At 46.0% G+C, this 20,291-nt stretch overlaps 1 protein-coding gene and 1 long non-coding RNA gene across 2 annotated transcripts in view; one reads left to right on the top strand and one right to left on the bottom strand.

The window, feature by feature from the left end:
* Positions 1-2,287: 2,287 nt before the first annotated feature.
* LOC114601933 (uncharacterized) lies at positions 2,288-7,515 on the bottom strand. Its single transcript, XR_003707839.2, has 2 exons — positions 7,031-7,515; positions 2,288-4,538 (listed from the first exon to the last, which is right to left on the bottom strand). It is a non-coding gene; the product is annotated as an uncharacterized LOC114601933 (long non-coding RNA).
* A 674-nt stretch (positions 7,516-8,189) lies between these two features.
* The window catches only part of SLC12A4 (solute carrier family 12 member 4), a 65,235-nt gene continuing 53,133 nt past the window's right edge, over positions 8,190-20,291 (top strand). The window contains exon 1 of the mRNA XM_028739597.2: positions 8,190-8,505. Coding sequence (XP_028595430.1) covers positions 8,352-8,505 — 154 coding nt within the window. The 5' untranslated portion in view covers positions 8,190-8,351. The remainder of the gene's footprint in view (positions 8,506-20,291) is intronic.

Below are 20,291 nucleotides of genomic sequence, written 5' to 3'. Positions count from 1 at the left end.
ATTCAGATTCTTGAGTGACTGCTGTGAGCACCACCCCCTCTAGTTACTTCTATGTGACACACACCCCCCGCCAAGATACAGAGGAGACAAGGTGTGCACACCCACATTTCTGAGGGAATAGTATGAAAAGTTGGATCTGTTAGTATTAATCTAAGCCACAAAGAGCTGAAGCAGCAGTTCCTTAGGACCTAAGAGATTCCTGTTGTTTGATGTCCAAACAACTCGCTCAATCATCGTAGGTCTGACTTCATTCGCTGGTTAACATCTCTAAGGGGCGGGAACAGCCAAGGTGGGTCATCTCACAGATAATAATAATAATAATAATAATTAATAATAATTTATACCCTGCCCATCTGGCTGGGTTTCCCCAGCCACTCTGGGCGGCTTCCAACAAATTATTAAAATATAATAGTCTGTTAAACATTCAAAGCTTCCCTAAACAGGGGTACCTGCACAATTTGCTGCTTAACTTTCTTTCTAGGAGGACTTGATACTTCTTTTAAAAAACAACAAACAAACAGAAAGCTTTAAGCCTGTGGATCCTTGCGGTCATGCGCAATTGCCCCAAGTGCACCTTTATAATCTGATCATGAACAAATTTCAGACACACTCAGGAAAGACCAGGAAAGACATTAGACTTGGTGGGCAGGATCAGAAGTGGCTCTTATTCCACTTGCTGCCTGCAAATATTGCCCACCATCTAGAATATTTCAAGGGACAGAGGGAGGAAGTTTGCTGGCCAGACCAGTACACTTTGCTGCCCAAAGCGAATCTCAGGTGGCAATTTCCCCTTTCAGAGAAAGGAAGCCCGGCTCATCATTGGGGCAACAGAAGAATGTGAGCTTGGCTCTGAAGTCTGCCTTGATCCTCATTTGTTGGGCTGCAGAGCCCTCTTGTGTCTCTATGCAGTTCCTGCTAGCGTCCCATCCCCCCCCCCTTCACCCAACCCCTTTTTTGTTTTAGTAAGCCAGAAGTTGGGCATCTGTTGAGCACCCTCCAGGTGATGATGGACTCCAGTTTCCAGCATCCCTGACCATGAGCCATGCTGAAAAGGGGTGGTGGGAGCTGAGTCATGCATCATCTGAAAGAAGAAGAAGAAGAAGAAGAAGAAGAAGAAGAAGAAGAAGAGGAGGAGGAGGAGGAGGAGGAGGAGGAGGAGGAGGAGTTTGGATTTGATATCCCGCCTTTCACTCCCCTTCAGGAGTCTCAAAGCGGCTAACAATCTCCTTTCCCTTCCTCCCCCACAACAAACACTCCGTGAGGTGAGTGGGGCTGAGAGACTTCAAAGAAGTGTGACTAGCCGAAGGTCACCCAGCAGCTGCATGTGGAGGAGCGGAGACACCAACCCGGTTCCCCAGATTACAGAGACACGAACCCGGTTCCCCAGATTATGTGACTACCGCTCTTAACCACTACACCACACTGGCCAAAGGCCAAAGGTTCTCCATCCCTGGCTAAAACCTGCCTTACAAACAGCTGATTCAATGCTGGGCGAATTCAGTGCCCCCTGCCTTCAGCACCAGTCAGACAGCTCCAGAGGGACACTAGCCTTCTGTAGAAGGGAAATGCCGAACCAGATACCTTTTTTAATATAAAAAACAAATAATGTGTACAAAAGAGTACAGAAGTTGAGTAAGGACATGAAAGGAATACTTGCTTCCACCATGGCCTGAGTGAGCTCCAGCTTCCCAGCCCCAATCTCTTGCCCCTGAGGCCCTCAGGTAGAAGAGGAAGCAGGGGAAGAGTTGCAGGAAGCTGCAAAGGTGGTAGAGATGCTCCCAGAGAGTCGGGCCATTGGAATCTCCTTTGTCCCCTCTGCCACTGTCTCCAAGACAAAGAGTGGCTGAAAGCAACAGGACCACCTGGAGCTGCTGCGCAGAAGAAACTGCCAGCTGCTTGCACACACTATGTCTGAAGAAGGGGTTTAAATGTGCTGGTGGAGGCGTGATCACACTGTTGCTCTGGCTCAGAGCACAAGTCTCAAGGAGGTGCCTAGCTAGATACTTAGCAGGAGTGGTGCATGTAATTCTTGCACCACAGGCACTGATGTAATTGCATGCTTTGACAATGAAGAACTAAACTTGCAATTGCATGTCCTCATTGGAGGCTGGGTGTGCTCAGGACATATACACATTTTTGCAAGTCACTTTTTCCTAATATAATCCAGTTATGTATGTCATTTTCACTAATGGGCTGTTTTAAATGGTTTTTAATGTTGTTTTGATGTTGCAATCCACCCTGGGACATTACAGTGAAAAGCAGGTAATAAAGCAACAACAACATGACACACATTTTACACACACTTTAATATACCATATGCATTATGGTACAAAATACTTGCTTGGATAACTGGATTGCAAAATTTGGAGAGGTGTGAAGTTTGAAGGATGGCTGTGTATTGTTTTAGAAAGTGCAAATTGAGTAGATTCACCTTTAAATGTGAAATGAATCAAATTTATCTCCCCTTCCTAATTTGTTTTAACCGTAGCTTTGCATTGTGCATGAACCCAGCACCTTTTTCTAACCACAGTTTCTTTAGGAACCTCACTGTAGATGCTCACCAAACTACAAAATCGTAAGGCAAAAGCAGCTGGAAGACAAGACAAGCTTTAGAGAAAGAAGCCATGGTTTGTTTGGACATTTGTGGGACAACTCGTGTTTGACTCGTGGTTTGCTAAATAACATGTGGCTTAAATAAACCATGGTTTAGTGTTATGCATGAACCAGCCCACTGTCAAATCATTAAAGCAATACTGCCTGGCAATGTCTGTCCACAGCCTCCAGCAGGGAAGCTACCTAATCCTTTTAACTGAAAGGGCCAGAGAATGAACTTGGAGCCGTATGGGGAAAGGCTGTGGCTCAATGGTAGCTTTGCATGCAGACAGTTCCAAGTTCAATCCCGGGCACCTCCAGGCAGAGCTAGGAGAGTCCTCTGCCTGAAACCCTGGAGAGGTGTTAAATGGTCTGACTCAGTATCAGGCAGCTTCCTATGATTCCTAAAACAATAGCTCTACCACTGAGCTATTGTCCCTCCCCAAAGGAGATTGATTTACCTTCTAGTGATTTAACTAATTTGACATGGAAAAACAAACACTGCTTCTTGTCCATCTCTGCTCGCCCTTTGAAAGAAGCAATCAAATAAACAATCTAAACAAACTTCTGAAAGTTTCCTCTTGGTACTAAGTCTTAAGAGAATGCATCAGCGCACTGCTCAGCCTTAACCAAGATTGCTTTTTATCAGTGAATCAGACTAGGTTTATCCTGACTGCCTACCACTTCAAAGCATGCAGCACCAATTGCATTTTAGCCTTTACAGTTTAATCCTACACACCCTGGGCTCAAGGAAAATAAAGCAAAAGTCTTGTTTGCTTGTAATGGAAGCGATAGCAGTGCCATTCTTTTTCCTAAAAAAAAATGAAAAAGCAGGATGATATACTCTCTAGAGAGCATGGAGGGAGTGGAGGAGACACCTCTGGGGAAGGGGGGGGGAATTCTGCATTCCTTTCATATCACTTGTTTTCCTTTCATATCACTTGTTATCTAAGCATTTATTCTGATTTATTTGCAAGGGAGGTTAAGCAATATTGTGTCAAGCTATTTTTATACTTTGCAAGCGATTTTCTTGGTCACCTTCCTTATCAGAAAAAAAGAACCACCACTTTTTAAAAGTGAGTTTGTTGGAAAAGATCACCAAATCTACTTCAACTACACAACCTGAATTTGTCTGTATGCAATTGAATCCCACCTGCAAAATAGCAATAGTTTGGAAGAAGCCCCTTTCTCTAACATGAAAATATCAGACACAGACACAACAAACTTCTGATTATAGCCACCTGGTCAAACACAATAAGAAGAACATAAGAAGAACCTGCTGGATCAGGCCAGTGCCCATCTAGTGGCTGACCCAATGTCTATGGAAAGACCTCAAGCACGACCTGAGCACAAGAGCCCTTTCTCCCCTCCTGCGGTTTCCAGTAGCTGGTATTCAGAATACTAACCACAGAGGCAAAGCATAGCCATCATGGCTAGCCCTTTCCTCCATGAATTTGTGTAAGCCAGACATGTCCAACCGGTGGACCGCAATCGACAGGTAGACACCCTGGTGCACGTGGTTGATCGCAGGATCCTTATCAATCGCTGTCTTAGAGAAACGTCGCAATGAATGTTTCTGCCCCCCGCCCCGCTCTGTTCCTCCGTTGCGTCTAGTGGGCGGAGTTTGGTGTTTCCTCATTGCAATCTGGAGCACGGTGATTGACTTTAGCGCTGGTCTTTCCAAAAAGCTCAACAATTCTGGTGAATCCTCAATGACAATGGGTAGATCACTGCCAGTTTTTTTACACTGGGAGTAGATCGCAGTCTCTTGGGAGTTGGACAGGCCTGGTCTAAGCCTCTTTTAAAAGTCAGCCAATTTGGTGACCCTCACAATCTCCTGTGGGAGCAAGTTCCAAGTTTATACACTGTGTGTGAAGAAGTATATTCTTTCTTCTGTCCTGAATCTTCCAATAGGCAGCTTCGTTGGGTGTCTGCAAGTTCTAGTGCTATGAGGGAGGGAGAAAAAACTTTTCTATATCCACAATACACCAGACATTTTAAATGAACACCACAAAACAGCAAATATTTAATTTTCCAGAAGCACTGTTTTCCCACAGAGTCCCTTTGTCTACAACCACATTTCAGAGAAGCAAACAAGAAAAGAATGTTCCCCTCCTTTGTAAAGTGTACCTAATCCCAAAAATTGTTACATTCGTGGACAAGTTCACTGGTGACTTATAGCACCATTCGGTGTATGTTTACACAGAAGTAAGTCTCCCAGAGTCCAGTGACACTTGCCCTAAACTGAGCGTGCATAAGAATGGATCTTAGGCTGCATAAATACACCATACATTTAAAGCACCCCACACCCCAAGGAATCCTGGGAACTGCAGCTTTTTAAGGATGCTGGGAATTGTAGCTCTATGAGGGGTAAACTACAGTTCCCAGGATTCCTTAGAAATAAATTTAACAGTGAATAATCTTAGACCTGTGTGATTGGGGATTATATAAATTTACTTCGTCTGATATACAGTATCTCATTTTCATATTTGAAGCTTAATTTCTAAAATTTACCAAGAGCCTCCCTTTAAACAAGTGGGCTAGTTATCAGTCCTCTGTCCATTTTATCTGGTCTCTGCAAGCCCTAAGCTATAATCCAAGTGTGATAACTTTTAACCGGTTTCACTTGTAAAGAGAATAAAATGGCAAGTCAATGGCAAGGCATTCCAGCTTCACAAGAGACTTAGTAAGCCATGGAGCAGGCATGTCCAAAGTCTGTTTTGGGGGCCTAATTCGCTTGCCAGTTGCCCATGTGGAAGCTTATTTCCCAGGGTAAAATCTTTTAAAAAGCTCAACTTCAATCCAATAAAAAGCTCAACAACTTTGGTTGGCCCTCACACATGTTCACTTCATCAAATCTGGCCCTCTTTGAAAAAAGTTTGGACACCCCTGCCATGGAGCAAAGGCGAGAGGGGGAGATAGGGAGCTTGGCAGAATAGAAAGAGGAGCTGTGTTTCGGGGGGCATGGGTTGAGGAAGTGGGTGTGATATGAATCCTTGCCTGAATGGAAGATAAAGAGATGTGTGAGTATGAAGAAACTGCCCCAGTGAGGAGGTGTTGCCACCACAAGCAAGCGGGCAGGAGGCAGGCACAGCACCAGGTCCAAATCTGCCACCCTTCCCAGATTGCCGCTTGAGGTGGCTCCCTCAGAAAGGCTCATAGTAGTGCCAGCCATGTGGGTGGGGCTGATGGGAGTTGGAGTCCAATAACATATGAAGGGCCACAAGGTGTGCCAAATCTAGCCCTTGGGGAAGCCGTATGGCTGGGCCTTAAAAGTCTCCCTCACCATTCCAATTTTCCTGGAGAATTTGCACAACAAATTTTCACAGACAAAACCAGGACTGTTTCTCTAGGATTTCTATTCACGTGCCAAGGGTCACCGCAGAAGTTCAACCTGGCTGCTTCAGTGACTTCACAATACAGCACAAAGTCTCTACCACCTAAAAAAGAATCATCTTGACTTCTCTCACTCAAAATTTATTACGGGGCGCAATGAGTCAAATTCAATGTTAACGAAGACCCAAAAATAAAAGCCGCTGTCACACTTCTGGGAAGAGGAAGCCCTAATGAATAGGAAACACATTATTTGTTCCAGGACAATGAAGGGCAAAATTAGACTGAATGTCAAATGTGATTAAGTGTTTGCCTGGAGGCGCTTTTTTATGGCTGTTACTTCTGAAAGATGTTTTTTAAGTATCGTTGAAATTATTGTGTGGGAGGGGATAGCCTCTCACCACTATTTCCTTTGAAAGGGCTCCATAAAGAATAACGTAAATGTCCCTTATCAGCTCGCAGTACAGTGGTACCTCGGGTTAAGAACTTAATACGTTCTGGAGGTCCGTTCTTAACCTGAAACTGTTCTTAACCTGAGACACCACTTTAGCTAATGGGGGCCTCCTGCTGCCGCCACGCCGCCGGGGCACAATTTCTGTTCTCATCCTGAAGCAAAGTTCTTAACCCGAGGTACTATTTCTGGGTTAGTGGAGTCTGTAACCTGAAGTGTCTGTAACCCGAGGTACCACTGTACTTGGAAGGCTGGGAGCTGAATGTGGGATCCAAGGGACAGTCCCCTGCCTTGCACCTGCCTGAAGTGCTGTTGCCCGGCTAGTATGTGTCCTTGAACTGTGTCTTAACCTGGAGACCTGACCCACTCAGGGCCTCAGCCAATTAGATTTGAGAGTGATCAGGGAGAAACAAGTCACTTGCGAAAGAATATAGAAGTAATTAAATGCAAGGATGGCAAACAGATGCAGTGAGTAGATGCAACACAAGCAAAAGAAAGCTTGCACTCGTCCCTTAGTGGTTGCTACTCTCACAACTAGGAGCATGCAACATGTCTAAGAAAACTCCTGCCCTAGAGCGGTGTCTGCTACGCCTTGGAAACCTGCATAATTACTAAGTGATGTGCACAATCTTTACACATAATAAATCTACTTACTTTACAGAATTACTGCAAGCATTGCTCAGACAATGTATTCTAGGCAACCCAAAACAGGTAGTGTTAGGCAGGCATTTTTTCACTTAAGACTTCTTCCGTGGTGGCTGTCGCCCATTGGGTCTGGTGGGGCACAAAGCAAGGTCAGTGGTAGATGGAGTCAAAGCTAATGCCAGGCAAAGCCAGAGCCCATGACAGGCAGCACCAACTAAGGCAAGATTTGACCCACTCTCCGCTCTGCTGAGTTCTAATAGGGCAACACAGAGGCTAAAAGAAGAGGCAGCTGATGGTGAGGGTTATCCTCTGGACAGGTCGTAAGTCCGGAAGGCTTGGGGGAATCAAGACTAAGGTTGGTGGGACAGCACCTCCTTTCCCCTAATGGACCAGCCTCCATTGAATTCTTTTTAGACCAGGCTCTCCCAATCTGGTGCCTCCCAGATGTTTTTGACTACGGCTCCCATCAGCCCCAGCAAGCACTGGCTGGGGCTGATGGGAGTTGTAGTCCAAAACATGTGTGTGTGTGTGTGTGTGTGTGTGTGTGTGTGTGTGTGTACTAGTTAAGACTCTGCACTCCATTATCTCTCTGGGCCCCTCTTCAGCTGGTAAAGTGCATTATTTCAAAATGTGGCAAGCCAGCCCTGCTGTATTTGGGGGGGCTCAGCCTCCTGCACATCTTGCTGTGTGGGGGCCTTGACCTCTGCCCCAAAGCCTAAAGGCTAGTTGCAATCCGGATCGGGGGCGGGAAATCTGTGGCCCTCTCCAGCTGGTCTAGGACTTCCATTTCCCATTAGCCACAGCCAGCGTGGCCAATGGTCGCAGCTGGTCGGAGGAGAAATCCGACAGCATCTAGACGGCCACAGGTTCACCCCCCTCACCCCCACGCCAAGCACTTCTATATATGCTCTTTGCTTGTGGGATCTTTGCTTCTCGTTGAGTGGTCGCGGGCTGGCAGATGGGGGCCAGGACCCCTTCTCTTCCGTTTCCCGCAACCGTACTCCTCCTCTCTGCCCCTCACTCATCCCCCAACAGCGTTTTGCTGGGGGAAGTAGACCCCACCCCCGGGGGCGTGGTGAATGCCCACCCCCCCCCCCCCCGTGATCCCAGCTTCTTTTTTTGCAGCCTGGAAGGGGGAATGGGTGGAGTCGACGAGCCGGGTTTCCTGAGAGGAAGTGACCCAAGGCTGCTGGAATGCCAGCCTGGCCCCGCGGCGGGTGCTGCTGCTGCTGCGCGCCTCTCGCTCTCTCCGCCGCGCGCCGCCTGCTCCTGAGAAGCCCCACCGGAGGCAGAGGCGGAGGGAGAGGTGGGCCGCGGCGTGGCCGAGACGATGCCGCACTTCACCGTCGTGCCGGTGGAGGACAAGCACCGGACGGACTACGACAACTTGGAAGGACTCAGCTGGGTGGATTACAGCGAGCCCGGAGACGGGGCGCGCCGCGCTTCCCACCAGCGCGATGCCTACGACACGGTCAGCTCCGACGGTGAGTGGAGGGAAAGTTGGGCCGACGGCTGCAAAGTTGGCTGGCGTGTTGTGGGTGTGTGCGTGGCGGCGGCGGCGGCGGCCTCTCCCTCCCCTTCCCTCCAGTCGCCTCTCTCTCTCTCTCTCTCTCTCTCTCTCTCGATATCGCTTTTGTGTCCCGTTACTTCTGGTGGGAGGGAGCAGGTGGAGCTCGCGGAGAAAAGGTCCCTGAGCATGCGAAGAGTTCCACTAAGGCTGAGGAGAGAGGCGTTTCTCAGGGCGTGTGCAGAGTAACGGAGGAGGGGTGTCTCTGAGCATGTGGAGAGTGGTGGGGGCGGCTCCGCCTTGTGTTCTCAGCTCTTCAGCGACTGCCGGGAAGGAAACTGCAGTGTGGGGCTCTTCAGGTGTTTCTGGATTCCTGATAGGCATTGGCAGTCCAAAAACATCTGGAGGGGCCATACATTCCTGATCCCTGCGGAGGAGAAAATGTGTGTCTCGTGAGTGTGTGCCGAACGGCAGTGAGATGCCTTTGCCTTGTAGCTAACTCCCAGGTCTAATCTGTGGCATTGTGGTTGTTTAGTTGCGTCCGACTCTTCGTGATCCCATGGACCAGAGCACGCCAGGCACTCCTGTCTTCAATCTGTGCCATACAGACCCTTTTTCTTTTGACCACCCTGGACAATTGGGCATCATCAGCAAACTTGACCTCCCTCGCTGCTCACTCTTCATGCTAGGTTGTTTATGATCAAGTTAAGAAGGCTATTATTTTTAGCATTAGACTTTTAGACCACTCTTCATCCTACAATCTCAGGGCATTGTAGAAACAACAGAAGACAAATGACAAAGGGGCATGTTCAGAGAGGGGCCTGGAAAGCAGGTCCTATGAGGAAGGATTGGAAAAGCTGGGTATGTTCAGCCTAGCTCAGAGAAGGTCTAGAGCAGGGTTTCCCAAACTTGGGTCCTCAGCTGTTTTTGAACTGCAGTTCCCATCATCCCTGACCACTGGTCTTGCTAACTAGGGATGATGGGAGTTGTAGTCCAAAAACACTGGTCTAGAGGAAGGCATGATAGCTGTCCTTGAATATCTGAAGGGTGGTTGTGCATATGCTGGAACAGGCTGGTTCCCTGTAGCTCCAGGATGCTGCACTAGATGGACTTTAGACCTGATGCGGCAGGGCTTCTTGTAATGCTCTTATCTGCTGTGGTTAATAGATATCTGCTGGTAGACATATGCTTGGCAGAAGGCTAGGTTTGGCAGGAAAGTGACAGGATGAAAAAGCCAATTAAATATTTGTACCTTCCAAGAGAGGAGGAGTTTTAGCTCATGCATCTTAATGCTGAGCTTAACGCTGTGACAAGTGACCTCCCACTTCCACACACCTGTGTCAAAGCAGGTTTGGCCCTCCAGATGTTGTTGGACTCCACCCGGCCATATAAAATCATGCTTTGGGTGGACCTGGTCTTATAAATATTGAAGTAAATAAAATGTGCCTATTATATCTGTATCCTGTTCTTCCCCTCTGCCCTATCCAGGATGCCCAGAGTGGTGTTCTCTTGCAACACTGAGGTAGGCATAGTGACACACTGTAGGGGAGGCCAGGCCACTTGGCAGCTTTCTAGACAACCAGGGATCTGAACCCTGGTTTCTCATTTCCAGTGTAGTTTAACAACCAGTCACTCTTCCCAGGGAACTCTGAGGGGATTGTAGCTCGGGGGGGGGGGGGACAGGAGTCTCCTAACAATTCTCAGTATCCTTAACAAACTACAGTTCCCTGGATTCTATGGGGGAAGCCACGACTGTTTATAGTGCTATGATGCTGCTCTAAATGCATAGGGCAGATGAGGCCTTATTTCCAGACCAAACAGAATCTGGCATCTATCTTTCTTGAAATGAAGCACTGATCTGATGGGCTATGCAGTTCCTTTCTGTCTGCTCTTCTTTACTATGCAGTTCCGTTAATCTGTAATGTTCCACAAAGTTTCCCTCCTTAAAATGAAGAACAGCTGGGATGTGTACGAATATGAGAAACGAAAGCTTCAATCCTAAAAACACCAGAGAGTCAGCCTCTTTGAACGCTCAGTGGGACTTACCGTATGTTTTGTGGAAATACTTCCCAGGTTAAAAAAAAAAAGCCAAGGGAACTGCTAACTATTTTGGAGACTCCTAAATCTAAAAAGGCCCTGTGTACGCCAGAGGGGGTTTCCTTCTAAAGTTCCTCCCCACTCCCTCATTCTTCTGATTCTTCCTTCTCCATGGAAATAGCCAAAAGGCTCAAAGTGCTTTCACCCACCCTGCCACTTCAATTCACATTTTCATGAATAGGGAGCCTGTTGGTTTTGGGGTGGAAGAGCCATGTTAGTCATAAGGCCTCAGCCCTTTTTTTCAGATGCCTTAGGAAATGATCTCAAGAACTCTCCCCTAATAGGGTGGCACTGTCTTATTACAGGGAAATGCAATGGAATGGTTACAGCTGTCTTCTCCACCCTGATGTCCTCCGAGTCCATTGGCCATGCTGGCTAGAGCTGATGAGAGTTGTAGTCCAAAGCATTCAGAGGGCCGCAAGGGTGGTGAAGGTTGGTTTTATATGACCAGAGTTACTATCTTAATCATTGGGAGTCAGAAGGAAATGCTTTCTTGTTTCAGACACCTGTTTAAAATGGTCATTTTTGGTATGCATTGATTTAAATGTAATGCAGCTCCAGGGAGTCTTCATGAGGTGCATCTTCTGCAACCAAACCAATCATGGTTCAGAGTAGGGTTCAGGAGTGGAGCTGCTTTGATTGATTTAATTGGCTAATGATATTCACCTAAAGTCGGGTGTGAGAGAGCTTATTGCTCAGTCCTCTAGGCTGCTCAGCTGCATTTGATGATGTAAATCAGGCTTGCAGGATCTATGTTGTAGTCTTTTACTAGGGCACCGGGGGCCACCAATCAGAACCAGGTGCAAAATGAGTCCAGTTAGTGTACGTGGGGCCATGCAGTGGAGTGACCTGTGTTTAGAGCAGCGATGTCTAATGGGCAGAATGAGGGTAAGAACTTAATCTTGTAACCCTTGATCTGGATAGCCTTTTGTACTGGGTATTGCAGTGATACAGGGGGTTAGAATGTTGAGATAGGGATTTGGGTTCAGATTTTCCCATATGGCCATGAAGTTTGTTGTGTGAGCATTGGTCTGCAAAACACTCAAAGCCTAACCTACCTCAACAGGTGTTTTTTTAACTTCAGTTTTATTGCATAACATATATTGTAAATCTGTTTGAGACTTTTTAGTATGAAGTAATATCCAAGTCTAATACTATTGCAAATTGTTTTAGGACATTGTATTATATTGTGGGAACCAATTTATCAGTTCAATAAACTCAGGGTTGTGGTCAGCTAAGTCCTACAGAGAGTAGTACACCCAGTAAAATTAATCAACCCAAGTTAGTTGTTTCCAACTTTTCTGGGTCTATTCTGAGCAGGACTATTGTTCAGTACCTAAGTAACCAGTCAGCCAGTCAGTCAGTCAGTCAAGGTGGAGCTATAAGGAGAACCATGCACGCTGCCTTAGGAAGATAGGAAGTTGCCTTACACTGAATGAGACCATTGGTCCATCTAGCTCCATATTGTCTACACTGATTGGCAGTGGCTCCCCAGAGTTTCAGACAGGAGCTTCTCCCAGCTCTGCCTGGAGATGCTGGGGATTGAACCTGCAACCTTCTGAACTGTGGTCCTTCCTGCAGTCTTAAGCTCCTTGGAAGAATAAGCGTAATAATGTATTATTAATAATTTATTAATAATAATTTTCCTGCTTGGCAGGGGGTTGGACTCGATGGCCCTTGTGGTCTCTTCCAACTCTATGATTCTATGATTCTATGATTTATTTTTAAAGAAATGCTTGGGGTTATATCTAAAGGTTGTCCATAAGCTTCAATTTATGCAGGACTCTCTGCCACTGGTCTTCTGGCAGTCTTAGCTCAACTCAGCTGGTTTCTTATTTAGCTTGGTGCCATCAGACATTTGGTTTGGATGCAGATCAGCAGAACATAAGTGTGCCCATTTGCTGAAGCTTGGGCGGTGGTAGCCTTTTCAACAATTACTTGGTAAACTGCAAAGTTGGAAGCATTTCTTGGTAAACTGCAAAGTTGGAAGGCTGCTCACTACAGGCCTAGTGAGCGGCTATTTTAATGGGTGGAGGAAACATCAGGGAACTGCTTCAGCTTGTTTTTAAAAGTCAGGCTGTCCAGGATTTTTAAAACAACAACAATGACAGATCATGTTTTAAAAGCACTTGTGTGAAATTATGAGGCTGCAGAAGGCTTGGCAATTCTAAATATATATATTTAGTTATTTGTTGTTTTTATTTTTCCTGTGCTCAAGATTTCAGCCTGTGATGCTGCAAGTTCCTGTTCAGATTTATATGAACATTTGCCTTACACAACTTAAGGGTATTTGCTTCATCTGGCCAATGACTTTCCTGCTGTTTAGCAACGGATCTCCAATGAAAGGGCTGTGCCGCAGTGGTGGAGCATCTGTTTTGACTGCAGCAGGCCTCAGGTTCAATCCCCAGCATCTCATAAGAACATAAAAAAGCCTGCTGGATCAGGCCAGTGGTCCATCTAGTCCAGCATCCTGCTCTCTCAGGGGCCAACCGGATGCCTGTGGGATGCATGCAATCAGGACCTGAGTGCAAGAGCATTCTCCTCCTCTGGCGGTTTCCAGCAGAGCCATTCCCCATCAGTGTACATGAACTAGACGGACCAATGATCTGATTCAGCATGTGGTTGATTCCTATGTTCTTCGGTCTCGGTCAAAGTTGTTTTTGCACAATAAACTGTTCCACTCTTCAGCCCCTGCAACCTATAGTAGTGTTGTGAGATCATGAACGATCCATGGGGAATTGGATCTTCAGCAGTAGTCCTATGTCGGTTTCACCCTCCTCTGCCAAGTCTGGTTGCTGCTGTGGGGCAGTTCACTTCCTGCCTTCACCCTCTCTGCCCACACCTGGTACATTTGCCTTAAACACTGGGGTGAAAAAAGTCACTCAGGTGTTCATAGAATCAAAGAATTGTAGCGTTGGAAGGGAAACCCAAGGGTCATCTTGTCCAACCCCTGTTATGGCATCCATAACAGATGGCCATCTAACTTTTGCTTAGAAACCTCCAGTGAAGGAGAGTCCACAACATCCTGATGGAGTCCTGTTATTCATTTGTTTGAATAATAATATGGATTCTGCATTTTAAGAAAGTGGGGACTCTGGTGCTAAAGAGAGTGGCTTGGATCTGATGGAGCCCTTCAGCAAACAGAAATGGAAGGACATGGAGCATTTTCAATGATTCCTTCTGGGTGCTGATTTGAAGGGTTCGCCCAGTCCTTGGGAGCAGAGAAGTGGGAGTCAAGGGCCCCTTGTTCCCTGAATGGAACTCTGAAACTACCCCATTGACTTAAATGCTGGGGGGGGGGGTGTTGTAGATAATAGAACTGTTTAACCAAGTGCTTTCTCTTTTGTTGACATAAACTTGTGATTCTCTGTTCTTTAAAGTTTAAACTCTCTAATCTCCGGCTGCTGTTTGCTTTTCCTCTTGTGGTCATTTGTGCACTTAGTCCTGCAGAGGTAGAGGGCTTTAAAATACCTAGATTAGACAGAGAGCAGGAATGAGATATAAAACCACTGTGTAAATAACTTGGGGCGTGATCTTGTCATGGTGTTCAGCAGGTCAGATATCGAGGTTTGGCAGATCTGCAACACTCAGTTCATTGCATTGGCATATTTGCCAGTGATGGCCACGCCAGGCAATCACACCCCATTCATGCCTTGTAGGACTCTTTGCCTTTTGCCATTGTTTATGTGCAATGGGTTATTATTTCATAATTTATTTCAGTTGCAGAATTCCAAAAGCAAGCCAAGACCTAGGTTTCTGTTGGAGCTTCTGGTGTCCTATACTATCCAGATAGGTAAAGGTAAAGGGACCCCTGACCATTAGGTCCAGTCGTGGCAGACTCTGGGGTTGCGGCGCTCATTTCACTTTATTAGCCGAGGGAGCCGGCGTACAGTTTCCGGGTCATGTGGCCAGCATGACTAAGCCGCTTCTGGCGAACCAGAGCAGCGCATGGAAACGCCGTTTACCTTCCCGCCGGAACGGTGCCTATTTATCTACTTGCACTTTGACATCTTTCAAACTGCTAGGTTGGCAGGAGCAGGGACCGAGCAACGGGAGCTCACCCCGTCGCGGGGATTCGAACCGCCGACCTTCTGATCGGCAAGTCCTAGGCTCTGTGGTTTAACCCACAGCGCCACCCGCGTCCCTGTATCCAGATAAGTTTCACTTAAAGTAGACCCATTGATTTTATTAGTTTCAATGGGTCCTACTCTGAGTAGAACTAATATTGGGTACAACCCCAGATTTTCATTTTCCCCCCAGAGTGGGTCCTGGGATACCAGGGTTCAGGTCCCTACTCAACCATGAAGCTTACTGGGTGGCCCTGGGCCTCTCAGTCTCACCTACCTCACAGGGTAGTTGTGAGGATAAACTGGAGAGGGAGGGAACCATGTGCGGCCACCTTCAGCTCCTTGGAGTAAATGTGGGATAGAAATGTAATAAATCAGCCCATTGCTGCAAGAGGCCATAGGGCAACGGAAGGAGTATAGGTAAGCTTGCCTGTAGGGTCCCCTGCAACTAGAGTGACCCAGTGTCGCTGAAATGTTTGCATGTACGTATGTGCCATGTCATTGTTGTCACATATGTACAGTAGTAGTTGGGTGCACATAAGTTCCTGATGCTATGAACAATATTTTTGACCAGCAAGAAGGCAAACAGGCCTAAATGTATGTCAGGCACATGCATGAATGTTCTCTAGTAGTAGATTCAGCAGCAAACTACAAGTGTGTTTGGGGGGGGGGCACTTCATTTTCAGTCCCTGCATTAGTCACAAAGTTTGTTTATTCATTTGTTCATTTATATCCTGTCCTTCCTCCTGAAGGAGTTTACTGGAAAACCTTGGGCCAGCCACTGCCTTCTTCCTTTATTCTACCCCAAAGGCTTGTGATGATAAAATGGGAAGAATCTCATATTTGTTAACCTGAGGTCTTTGAAGATATTTTGGAATGCAGAAATGTGATAAAATTATAAACAATACCAGATGAGAGGGTAATAGTGTGAGTTTGGGTGGGAGGGGAAGCACATAATCATCATCATCATCATCATCATCATCTATTTTCTCTATAGGAATTTGTTTATTTGTTTATTGTGTTTATACCCTACCTTTCCTCCAAGAAGCTCAAAGTGGTGTGCATCAGAGTTCTCTTCCTCCCCCATTTTATCCTCACAACAACAACAACCCTGTAAGGAAGGTTAGGCTGCGAGATGGCGACTGGCCTAAGGTCACCGGGGATTTGAACCCCTGTCTCCCAGGCCTAGTTCAACACACCCTAACCAATGATACTTACTGCCTCTTACCTACCTTTCACTATAATAAGGTCTCAGGACAAGTTGCAATGAAATAATAAGACAATACTAAGACAGTATTAAGACAATTGCAATGGTTATGTGTCCAAAGAAAAACCGTTGCTGTGGGGAGGGAGGGAGCATAGCTCAGTGACAGATCATATAGTTTGCCCCTGGAATCTTCAGTTAAAGGGGTCCTAGGTGGTCAGGAAGACCCTTTTGTGCCAGATGAGCTGGAAAGCAGCTGCCAATCAGATTAAAGAACACTGCGCTAGATGCACAAATCATCTGCTCTGGTGTAAGGCAGCTTCCTATTTCTCTCTGAGCCAATCAGGTTTGAGGGTGCTATGGCTGAGCCTACAGGGTTCCAAAGAGTTCTGTGGCAGTTGTGGAGTGTGGATCAGCTGCTGTTGGTTGGTTAGGTGGTTAGGAAGGCCCAGCAGAGACTCCCATTTCCTCAGGGTCTTGCGAAAGAACAATGTCACACAAAAATTGATGATCTCCTCCTACTGTGTGCATTCTACTGTGTCCTTTCATACTGTATAACAGTGTGGTACGCTGGTTTGACAGCCACGGACAGGAAGTCCCTACAGAGGGTGGCGCATACAGCACATGACATCATGGGCTGTCCTCGGAGTTCACTAATGACATCGCGGGAGTCTGCTGCCTCAGGAGAGCGAGGAAAATTCTTAGGGACGACTCACACCCTGGCCAGCACTTCTTTAATCTCCTACCTTCGGGCAGGAGATACAGACGTATAGTCAGCCGCACCAACAGGTTAAAGAACAGTTTCTATCCATGGAAAAAAATAGTGGTGTAATTGATTTCTGAAAAGCACACAGAGTGCGAATAAGACTGGGACTTCCGGAGGCGGCGCGACCGGCAATGGCTGCCTTCTCCGACTGAGGAGAAGGAGCTCCGCTGCGAAAGGGTCGTCCGCTACGGCAAAGCGGAGACCCAATTAGGCAAACCACAGGTAGCAGAAGCCTGTGGTCCCGGGACCCGGCGGGCGCCAAAAGCAGCCCCCAAAACGTTGAAGGAACCCCGTAAGGGGCTCCGGATCGCGGAGGGGGTAGCGGCGCTGTGGGTCGTTCCGCAAACAGCGGAGTGAAGCCGCATTGCTGTTCCCGGTCAGCGCTGTCCTTTCTTCCTGCAACTTTTCGGAACTTTGGAAACTACAACCCGTGAGTAAATTTGGACGATGAAAACTTTCTGAAACTTTTATCAACTTTTTGAAACTTTTGAGAACTTTTCTGAAACTTTCAAAACTTTTTTAAAAAAAAGTTGAAATTTGGCTGAAAACGGAGTGAGGATAAGCAGGAAGCCTGCCTCCCACTATACTGAACTTTAAGCAAAGAGCAGGAGGAGTGGAGACAAAAAGTTATGCTTTAACCAATTGCCGGCACCCTTAAAAGCAGATTTCTGAGTGAAAGACTTTGAGCTATTGATTCTTCTTGGGATAGTTGGGGTGCACTGATATTCTTCTTCTGTGGTACCAGTGGATTACAAAATAAGTAAGAACCCCTGGTGCTGGAGCTGCCTGGCTGAGCACCAGTCTGCAACTTTGGTTACATTGAACTCAATTTTGAAACATTCTGAGCTGGAATTGGACACATTGAAACTGATGCAGTCAAGGCACTGTAGAAACATTGTTTTGCTTTAAGTTTACTCTGCTAAAAATAATACACTGTGGAGGCTGTGGACATGGACTTAAATTTACAAGTCTAACTTGGATTTGATCTTTTCCCTGAAGACGTACTAAGCTCCCTCTAGAGGATTTTGGACTTACAGCAGTGACTTTGTTTTACTTTCCCTTTCCTGGCCTTTGTTTGACTACTGCACCTGGGACTTCACTCTCTCATGGGAACAACTTGGATTGACCTTGGATTACAGACAACTCTGGAATGAGTGGCGCAAGGAGAAGAGGAAGAACTAAACAAACAACTTTAACTTTATCTGCAGCCTCACAGCGTAGATCATCTGTGCCGGCCTTGCCTTCCGCTTTGCCTCCAGACATAGAGGCGGCCTCCCTATTACAAACAGGGGAGGGTGAGACAGAGGAGCCGCACTTGGAAGATATGGCTTCAGGGACAAGTAGCTCTGTCTTGGATAAAATCTTGGAGAAGTTAGAGGTTTTGGACAAGAAGGCTGACCTACATACAGCTAAAATTGATCAGAACACAGAAAGTTTGAACAAGTTGACTGGGCAAGTGGCACAGAATGCCCAGGCTATTGGAGAATTAAAGGAGGCTGTAGGTGAAAACCGTAAACTGGCTGAAGATACTGGTCAAAGAGTGGAAAAACTTGAGAAAGAAGTAAGACCACTTAGCAAACAAGTTGGAGAACACCAGATTCATTTTTTGATGTCAGAATTGCGAAGTAAGGAGACCAACTTGAGGATACGGTCGATTCCAGAGGTGGAAGAAGATAATTTTACTGAATTCCTAACTAAGGAAATTGCCAAGTTTTGGAATCTAGAGGAAAAAGACTTCAAAATAGTATCTGCTTTTAGGCTTGGCAGAGTCAAAAGGATAGAGAGGCCCAGAGACTGCTTGATAACACTGAGATCAAAGGAGGAAAGGGACAAGATTTTGGGCCTGCACTACGAAAGGTCACTTGACATTTTGGGCAAGAGAATTGAAATTTACAAGGACATCCCTAGACAGTTGCTGGATCTCAGATCTAACTACACAGAACTGGCAAGATTGTTAAGAAGCAACGCAATCTTCTTCAGGTGGGAGTTTCCACAAGGATTATCCTTTACCTATAGAGGGAGAAAGATCAAAATTAAAACAGCGGAAGACAGAGACAAATTTCTGGGAGCACACGGAGAAGACCTCCATAAAGGACTTGGATTGCCAGCGCCGGAACCCCCAGGGGAACCCGCCCCCTCGGATCCTCAAGGACCAGAGAACAAGGTACCACCCCAGAAAGAATAACCGGACTGGCCCAGGATGTCTCTGCAGCTTTTGAGTTGGAACATAAATGGCTGTAACAGCCCCGAAAAAAGGTCTAAAATCTTTCATATATTAAAAAAGGAACAATTGGACATTATATGTTTACAAGAAACACATGTGATTAGGCTCCATAGAAAGGTGTTAATAAATAAAAGGCTTGGTCAAGAATTTATATCATCGGACATAGTCAAGAAGAGAGGTGTAGTGATCTATGCAAAAGAGAGCCTTTCACCAAAATTTCTCTTTAAAGATGAAAGTGGAAGAATCCTCGCAATAGAAGTACAATATCAAGGAGAAAAAATTTTGATATTAGGAATTTATGCTCCAAATGAAGGCAAATCAGACTTTTATAAGAAATTGCACGAGACTATGCTGGACTATCTGGATTATAACAACGTCATCATGATGGGGGACATGAATGGGGTCGTATCAACGAACATGGATAAGTCATTGAATCAAAACATCACTAAAGAAGGAAGATTACCTAAGACTTTTTTTGAAATGACCGACAATATGGACTGGGTTGACATTTGGAGAGTCAGAAACCCCTTGGGAAGAGAGGGAACATTCTTTTCTGAAGCCCAACTGACCTGGACACGAATCGACCAAATATGGATAACTAGAAGTCTGGCACCTAAGGTGAGGAAGGTGGAAATCTGCCCCAAAACATGCTCCGACCATAACGCCTTGAGAATGGATATGACACTGACTCCAACCGGCTCCTTTAGATGGAAGATGAATGATGGCCTGTTTAGAGATCAAAGAATTGTAAAGAAGGCCCAAAAAACCTTAAAGGACTATTTTGAGATTAATTTGAATACTACGGTGGAAAAAAGAACTATCTGGGACGCAAGCAAAGCTGTGATGAGAGGGTTCCTGATTCAACAGAATTCCTTAAAGAAAAGACTGCAAAATGAAAAGAAAGATAAAATTTTGGAAAGCATCAAAGAGTTGGAGAAGAAGTTAAGATCTAACCCGAAGTCCCAACCGATCCTGAGAGAAATCAAACTTCATCAGACACAATATTCTAAATTGATAAATCAGGAAATAGAATGGAAGATTAAAACAATGAAACAAAAAACTTTTGAATCGGCTAATAAATGTGGGAAACTGCTAGCCTGGCAGTTGAAAAGAAGACAAAGATTAAATACAGTAACGAACTTAGAGGTTGAAGGAAGGAACATCCAGAATCCGGGAGAGATTAGAAAGTGTTTCCAGAGATATTTTAAAAAGCTATACACTCAAGGGCCACAAGATGAAACAGAGATTACACAATTTTTGAAGAGAAATGGACTAGCAAAGCTGTCAGAAGAAAACAGAACAATGTTGAATGGCAAAATAACACGACAAGAGATCGAGCAGGCCATCCAGAGTTTGAAACAGGGCAAATCACCAGGACCAGATGGACTGACCTCTAACTACTACA

The sequence above is a fragment of the Podarcis muralis genome, chromosome 7, assembly GCF_964188315.1.
Source record: "Podarcis muralis chromosome 7, rPodMur119.hap1.1, whole genome shotgun sequence".
Classification (NCBI taxonomy): Eukaryota; Metazoa; Chordata; class Lepidosauria; order Squamata; family Lacertidae; genus Podarcis; species Podarcis muralis.
The sequence above is the reverse complement of the archived record's forward strand: the minus strand, read 5'-3'. Positions and strand labels throughout refer to the sequence as shown.